The sequence below is a fragment of the Cyanistes caeruleus genome, chromosome 2, assembly GCF_971803275.1.
Source record: "Cyanistes caeruleus chromosome 2, bCyaCae1.hap1.1, whole genome shotgun sequence".
NCBI lineage: Eukaryota > Metazoa > Chordata > Aves > Passeriformes > Paridae > Cyanistes > Cyanistes caeruleus.
Genome location: NC_141702.1, coordinates 36,605,637 through 36,614,266, shown reverse-complemented (window position 1 = coordinate 36,614,266; position 8,630 = coordinate 36,605,637). Strand labels below are relative to the sequence as shown.

Here is an 8,630-nt window from a genome sequence, read left to right as displayed (position 1 = left end):
GCTGCAAATCACAGGATCAAAGTAAAATTGATGTGAAATACAGTCCTGAGTGGAAGCTAATTGTGGGGAAGCAGTGATGAAGAATTGCTTTTACAGAGAGAAACTGCTGAGAAATAAAACCGGGGATGATGTGGATACAGGTTCTAGCAGATAGATGGAGCAGCGAACCAGAAGTGAGTCACCGAGATTGGGAAAGACGCCGAGCCCTCTCCCTTTTGGTGAATGTTTGGAGATATGCTTCAGGTTTGAAAGCCTTGCTAGGTGGAAATTCCTAGAATGATTGTATGGAGGGAGTCGGGAACAGCACATTGTTTAACAGCGGCACATCCTTTTGAAAACTGAATTACTATTTCCAGGTTCGGAAGCTACAACTCTAGGATTATTTTGAGCTTGTCTTGCTAGTAAACAAACTCCATCTCTAAACGTCACACCTGATTTCCTACAAGTTGCTTTGTATATAACCTAGGAAGCGTGCATTCTGGAAATCTAGAGCTCTCTTTGCTCTACAGCTTTGTTATGTCTTTCTGGCTACATATTTCTTCAGTAGTATTCCATAAAGAAGTGAAACTTGCCCTGAACTGCTAAGTAAGGAGCAGTCTTTTGAGGTTCATAGTATGGCACGGTTCGTTTGGTCAAGGAAGGTTTTGCTCCCTGTGCTTGGGTGTGTAATAGAACTACAGCCTTTTCTGTAAAGGATTTTTATATACCATGAAGGCTGTAAAGATACAGCAAATTTCTGTGCTCTTAGTGAGAAAGATGGGATGAAAAGCTCTCTGAACCAGTCTTTGTTCCCACGTTTGCATTTTTGAATAATTTAAGCAAACTGTAGAAGCAATAGGTCTCCACAAACTGCTGGAATGTGCTTTTGGCTCTGAGTTAACAAAGGTCTGCCAGAAAGTCTTCCTGCATAGAATTCCAAATGTGGATTTTGTGTAAATGTATGTATTTTGGTTGTCTGTGATCATGTAATTTCAGTAGAGAAGTTAATCACTGTGAAGGTTAAAACACTCCTAGGAATAGAACTTTAATGCAAAAACACTTCTACTTGCTTCTGTCCTTTGCATCTACCACTGTTATATGGAAAGATATGTATCAAAGAACATGACCCCTCTGGATATTTCTTCTCTTTCGTCTATGCAACTGTCCTAAGTGGACAGTAGATCTTGAGCACACCATTCTTGATTTTCTTTAATTTGTTTGATGGTTTATCTTGGCATCCTTCATTTTGCATTTGATTTTTCTGTGTAGCAGTGAAAGCTGTTTTAATAATAATTCCAAGCTCTTATTTTGAGTCCTTCAGTCTTAACATTTGATATTGAGAAATGCCTTTATTCCTTTATGTTATTAAATATAGGAAAAAGGAGGTAACCTAGTGGTCTCAAATTCACACAGTTACCTATTGTCTATCAGAAAAATGTCCTGACGCTCTGGCAACTAAGGCAGAGGTTTTTTCATACCAAAATGTGACTTCAGCATTTTATTTGAAAGATCAGGTAGACTTTACATCCTGTAAGGGAAGGTGTGTTGCACTTTGGCTTCCGTCTTGGACTGTATTGTTATCTCCTTGGGTTAGTTTTTGAAGAGCTGTGATTTTTGGCACACCGTATGTTAAAGATACAAAGAGAATGTGAGTTCTTGTGTTGGAGGGGAAGAAAGATTTCCCATGTGTGGCCCTCACACCCTTCAACTCTTTAGGAGTATCCCAGTGTTAAATCTGTGTCTGGTGTAACCTGTGCGTCATGAGCAGAATCGTGCATTTCACATGGTACCAGATTGCTCGTTGCTGTGATCCTTTCTTTTATGAATTTAGGGTTTGGAATTAATAACTAGGAATTAAGCTAGGTATTGTTAAAGATTTCTGTACCTTGTGTGCACTGAGCACACATACTCTGCAAGTTGGGAAGGAGATGTGTGTCCTGCTGCTGGAGCAGCAACTGGGTTCGTGTCTGACGCCAGGTCTCAATCCTAGCTGTGTGTCTGCTTGACATGGCTCATTAATAATAGACAGTGTGTGTATGTGTTCTGTGTTTGGAGGCACAGTCTTTTGTGATGCTTTCCTAAAGCAGCTGTTTGGAGCCACATGTACAGATTTACTGCCAATCACAGACCTGAACACTTTCAGATCAGCTGTCTATTGCTATTGGTTAAGAAATCTGTCATTTCATAAAGCCATGTTTAGCTAAAAAAAAAACCCTCTGACAGTATTCTGCTTTTCTATAAAATTTTTAGTTTTGGCTCTGAAATCAGATGATCTCTTTGTTGAATGTGAATGTTGCCAGTGTGTATTTTGAAGAGCTTTCTATGTCCTAAGGGTACTGCACTCAATGATTAAAAAACTGCTTCCTCTCATGAAATTGCTAATGGTGTGAATTTGTTGAACAGTAGACATGTAAATACAGAATTTTAATGAGTCAGTCATGTTATTTGTTATTTTATTGTTAACTGGCTTCATTTGATATTCAAAGCTCTGGTTAATAAATTAAGCACCCTATTGTGCCTTATTTGGGTAGCCAAATCTGTAATAGATTTGAAAACTGGGGGTACTTTTTATCTTTCCAGTGGAGCTTATTTCTGGTTCAGAACTGTGAAAATAAGGCTGTGATCATGATGGATTGAATGTTGGTTTTTTTCTTGTTAAGAGACAGTGATCATGAAGCAACTTAAATTTAAGAACTTAAATTCTTAAATGTTTTGTGTCTCTCATGAGACCAACCTGTTAAGATCAATGGAAATTCTAGGAAGAAAGATGTATTAGTTGTTTCAACATTTTCCCAATCTTTTTCTTAAAAAAAAACCATACAAATTGCTTTATCTTTTAGTTGTAAAGTATAATTTAGAATTCTGGGACTACTTTTTAATTCCTGTTTAGTGTGTCATTCTGCATCTTACTCATTCTCTATTGTAATTTGTTTTTATTTATTTTTTTAATACTGAGAACTCTGTCAATTAAATACTTGCTTTGGGATTTTGGACACCCTTCTGGTTTTGAACTATTTGTTCCTGTAAAATTCACTCTGACTCGCCCCTGTAATGAGTAGTTCTGAAGTTAAAAGTCAAAGTCATTTTCCATTTAACCTGTTTTCACTTCCCATTCCTTTAGGTTTGGACTCAGCAGGATCGTCAGTGCATCCTCAATACTTTAGCACAGTTATTGCTGGATAAAGAATGTACTCTATTGGTTGGCCGTCAATTTCGGCCCATCCTGCTGGATTTGTTGGAAAGAAATGCAGAAGCTATTAAAGCTGGTGGCCAAATGAACCATGATCGGCATGAAAGGCTGTGTGTAGCAATGAGCAAGCTGGTTGCTGACCACCCTGATGTTTTGCCGTGAGTAATGAGGTGTCAATGTTTGAATTTAGGAAGTGTTACAACCTGTCCCTGGAGGCAGGGTAACTCGGGTTCTTGTTGATAGATCCCTTGGGACACCGAGTGGTATTTATAATTTAAAAGGAGCCATTTATATTTTTAAGTTTGTTTTTATAACATTTCGGTTACAGTGGAAAGGACATATGTAGCCATTTTGGTTATTACCCAAAATGTGTAAGGGAAAAGAAAGATAGAGGATAAGAATAGAAAGGAAGAGGATAAGAATAGAAAGATCTCACTACCCACGGATCCAGCGGTGAGACTTGGTTGTTGCAATTTCAGTGTCCATTGGTCCAAGTGATGGTCAAAGTGTTGATCCATCAGGAGGTGGTGGGATCCCATGGAACACAAAATTTTTTGGGTTAATAAACACTCAGTTTTAGGTGGGAATTCCCTGGTGTCTCCCCTGGTTCGGGGAGTTTTATGTGTTGCAACACTGTGGATCATGACCAGTTCTCTGGTGGAAGTTCCTAGAAGTGAATCTGGGGGCACTTCGGAGATCTTTGATTCATGACTCCCCCTGACAGCTGTCTCTAATTTAGTTGAGCCAGTTATGCTCCATCAGAAGGGATGAAAACCTTCATTGTGAATGTCCGGGTACTTCCTGGGAGGGTTGTTCACACCTCAGCCAAGGATATTGTCATGATAAAAAGCAAAATCACACCTTGCAGGATTTGCTTCTTATCTTGTAGATGTGGCCCAAACTCTAGCTTGTAGCCCCGGGTGATGGGTGCTCACCCCCATCACAGCACCTGGGCTGTGACCCTGCACATCAGCAAAGCACTGCTGCTTTTGCAAATGGCCACTTGTTTGAGTCATTAGCCATTATCACCGCAGTTAACACTTCATCCAGGGACTATGTGCTTGTTGGTGTTCCCGGGTGAAGAGAGGTGGTGTCAGTCAGGATTTGAATTGTTTTCCACAATAATAAGTGTGTTTTGAACAGAAATAATTATTGAATACAAGTCTCAAACACTGTTTTAATTAAATTGTCTTGTAAGATGCAATTTGATTTTCATCTATGATCTACAGAAAAGCCAAACAGTTGCCATGAAAATAGTTCACAACCAAAATCTCCGAGTTTAACATTAGACCTCTAGGCCTGTAGAGTATGAAGTTATATAAGTAGGAATCAGTATTATTTTTTCAGTGAACAAGTGCAATCAAAGAGTTTTCACCAAAGGCAGTACTATTTCCCCTTGATAATTAAATAATGATTTCTAATAAGGTAAAGTGTCTGTTGTCAGCTGATTGCTGAAGTGGTTGTCTTTCCCTGTGTGGACAAAGTTAATTATAGGCCTTAGTTCTTAGAACCGTCAATTACTGTCTTAGAACATGTGCCCTGACATTTTTAGTAGCGTCTGTTTTCCTTCTGACTTACATGTTCCATCTCCTTTTCTCTCTCTTCAAAAGATTTGCTTTAAGATACTTTAAAACTACATCACCAGTTTTCCAGAGGCTTTTCCTGGAGAGCTCAGATGCAAGCACAGTCCGATACGGGCGCAGACGAATGAAGTTACGGGACCTCATGGAGGCTGCCTACAGATTCTTACAAAAGGAGCCATCAGTTTTCCGGGAGCTGTGGGACTGGAGTGTGTGTATTCCACTCCTAAGGAGTCACGACACTTTAGTCCGTTGGTAAGCTAAAACCTCCAGCTCTTCTTCATTGGGTAGATGTATCTGTATCTTGAATTGTAATTAACAACGTTCACATGCAATAGAAAGCATCTGCAGATAACACCAGGAATCCATACCAGTGCTGTCTGTACCTGTACTTCTTAACTGACCTTTTGAAAGCTATAGTCATCTATCACAAAGTGAATTTTAGGCTCCCTCTTAGTAGCGCTTAAAACTGTGGTCTAAAGAATCTTAACAAATAATTTCAGTTTGCCCAAGTTGGTTCTTTTTTCAGTTGTTTCTGAACATATAGATTTCTCAGTGTCTGTAAAACCTGGTTTACTTAAGCTGCACCTTGTATTGGCCTTGTTGCAGTTTTGTATGGGATTTTGGTCAGACCTTTCATGTTAGGTGTCTGCCCACAGGGCTTCAGCTTCATCACATGCTCTACCTTATTTACGTCAGTGGTAGTACTGATAGTGCCTTTTATTTTTAAAAAAAGATGTTTAATAGTCTTCACTTTATAAATTCAGAATTGTGTTAGTAACACATAATTTAAGTAAAGTGTGTAATTTAGGAAGGGCAGAACCAAGAGTCTTGTCAAATCTTATCAGTCATTTATGAAGCTCTTCAAAATTACATACTTAGTGTCAGAAAAAAAGATAGAACTTGTAATTCATTGACTAGAATTGGTTTACCTGGTGTTCAAACCTTAGTCTTAAGTTAAGTGAATGAGCTGACTTTTAAACATTTGTCCAGTAACAATCTTCTGCTTTCTCTTTCTTCTGCCCCAGCACACTCACTGAAAACTTTGTTCTTGGAAATTATAAACAACATTATAATGAATGAAAACTGGTTTATGATTTATGCTAAGCATTCCTTTGTTGCAAGACAGCTTTATGTAGTCACGACTCAGGAGTTATTGGCTTTTTTAGGCACTCATAATTGATTTCATTGCATTAAGTTTACTTTAGAAATAGCATGAAATGCAATTTTTGAAGGGAAATGGTAGGAGAAAAAAATTGGGCAAAGATGACTTCATTTTCCTTGTCTCATATGTTAACCTTCATTTACTCAGGAAAGTACATTATCTTATTACATTTCTGCTGATAATTCAGTTCTTCAGAGAAATGTTAGCTAATTGATGTATAAATTAAAAGTCTGCCATGATAGAATTGCTTTCCACAGTTCTGAGGTATTTGTCTAATCTGAAACAATGTTAAGCATAGTGCATCTGAAAGAATGTTAAGCATAGTGCTAAAATAATTTCTATTAATAAAGTTTTTTTGCACATTTTTCCAAACTAGATGTTTTGGTATGCAATTGACAGTTGTCAAACTACATTTCTTAAAACTGTTTTGACATATTTTGTTCTAAATGTAATTTTTAGGTACACTTCAAACTGTCTTGCTCTGGTTACATGCATGAATGATGAGCATAAATTATCTTTCCTGAAAAAGATATTCAATCCTGAGGAGCTGATACATTTCAGACTGAAGTAAGTACTTTTAAAATCCTGAACACTATTTGTTTTTCATGATGGCTTTCAGCTAAGTTAATAAACATGGGTTTCACAGGTTGCTAGAAGAATCTCAGCTGCAGAACGTGGAACGAGCCTTAGTTTTGGCTAATCCAGACTCCACATTTTGGCAAAAGGAGAAGGAACTGCGCTATGCACAAGGACACGTTGTGTCGGGCGACCTCTCTGCACATGTAGTAGCTGTCTGTGGCATTGTGCTGCCTAGACTACAGCATGTTGCTGAAGAGCAGGTATGTAATCCACAGTTAAGTCAGTACATTTTTGTTTTAGGAATTTCTAAGTACAGTGAACTGACTTTATTTCCTGATTAGACGGTGCTGAGATACCGTGGGTTATGTGCACATCTTTATCTCTGTCAATGTGTGCTGTAAACTAGTGTTGCATAATGCAGGCACCACAAAGGAGCTCTGTAGTGGAGTGAAGCAGTGAAGAAGCTATAGTGCTGTTCTTTTTACCTTCAAGTAGCAGTTTGTACAAACATACTACAAGAGAATATTCAGCCTTACATAGTAACTCCAGTCTCAGGGTGACAATCTAGAGCTGACTGGAGCCAGGATCTGGGACAGTTGCTTTTACCTGCTTGACATAGGGTTTTTTTGTGCTATACAAGCTTCTTATATGAAGCCTTTCTCCAAACATATGTTCAGTTCTTCTCTGAGAAAACAAGGCTACTGTTTAAAGTTCCAGAAAACAGAGGAAGGAGAAAGGAAGTGAGCAAGAATTTACTGTTGCCACTTGAGAAAGTGTAATGCAGACTATAGTGCCTTACACTTTTGGGAAGCCCATTGAAGGCATAAATGTTTTTAAACTAACAGTATTTAACCTTTTTTCTTCTAAACTGCTCTTTAACTTAAGCTGTTCACATCCCTCTTAGTAGCTACAGCCAGTATTCCTGACTATTTTTCTCCTTTAGGTACCAGTTTTAGCTCTTAGCTGAGTTTTTTTTGTTTAATTTTCTAACAGTGGACTACAACAGAACAAAGAAATTAATCAAGACTACCAGTGTTCCAGCCAGTTCAGAGTTGTTTGAAAGAGGAGAAAGCAAGGAAAGAGGACTTGCCTTCCAAATTCTTCTTCCCCCCACCCTGTTTTTCTCCTTGCTTCTGTTTTTGAATTCACTGTTTTCTAGCCTTCTGGGATTTTTTATAGTCTTGAGAGGGTAGTTTTGAATTCACTGTAGCAGGGTAGTCTGTAGAGCTGTTTAAGAAGACCCTTAATCCCGTGGCAGCATCACAGCTGCTGCAGCTGTGCTGAAGCCAGGCTTTGCTGAAGGAATAGTATTTATCTCTGAGGGAGGAGAGAGCTTCCCTGAAAGGAATGCTTTTCTTTTTTTAATAGCCACAGGTATTCCACTGATCTGGTGTACAGAGTAGTTCCAGTTACAGTAGGGAGGTGCAGTGACAGCTTAGGAGGTCTGATGAAGACATAGGAGCAAACTGTGAGGGGAAGCAGGTTCTCTTGTTTCCAGAGTACATCAGGCTATACCTGAAAAAAAGGTTAGAGTTAAATACAAGATACTTGTTTCAATGCTTTGATTTCTTTCCTCTGAGCCTTTTGGCACAAAGCACTAATTTTTGTGCCATACATAGATATGTAAGAGACTGCAAGAGTCAGAGTATTTGGAAACTATCTGTAGCATTGATATATTACCATTCAGTAAACTCAATTTATTTAATTTTGAATAAAAATGTTATTGAGTATCACTGAGTTTAATGATCTTATACTTTGGCCTCTACAGAAAGAAGTAAATACTCACATTCATTAATTTAATATTCATTTGAATGCAACTGCTCTTTGATTTGGCCTGTGATTTGGGTCCATTCTGATGACTTAATTTCGCTCATATTGCAAGTTTTATTTGCTTGACATGAGTTCTGACTGAATAATTACTATGTTATTAACTGAAGTTACTATGCCTGCACTGGCAGCTTACTGTGAATTCCCCTTGGGATCACGTAGTACGTATTGTTTTCATGAAGTGTTTCACCCATAATAGGTTTTGGATTAAATCTGTTTTAGTATCTGTCAATAAACACAACTTTAGACTCCTTTATTTTATTTGATATGCAGATCTCCAAACCAAAATTTTTCTTGTTGTTAGTCTCAC

The 8,630-nt window shown here is 38.2% G+C and overlaps 1 protein-coding gene across 3 annotated transcripts in view; it reads left to right on the top strand.

Moving 5' to 3' along the window:
- The window catches only part of MDN1 (midasin AAA ATPase 1), a 91,902-nt gene that overhangs the window by 1,225 nt on the left and 82,047 nt on the right, over positions 1-8,630 (top strand). For all 3 annotated transcript variants that reach the window (XM_086876526.1, XM_086876525.1, XM_086876527.1), the window contains exons 2-5: positions 3,101-3,327; positions 4,780-5,004; positions 6,374-6,481; positions 6,561-6,753. In XM_086876526.1, the coding sequence (XP_086732652.1) occupies positions 3,101-3,327; positions 4,780-5,004; positions 6,374-6,481; positions 6,561-6,753 (753 nt within the window). The remainder of the gene's footprint in view (positions 1-3,100; positions 3,328-4,779; positions 5,005-6,373; positions 6,482-6,560; positions 6,754-8,630) is intronic.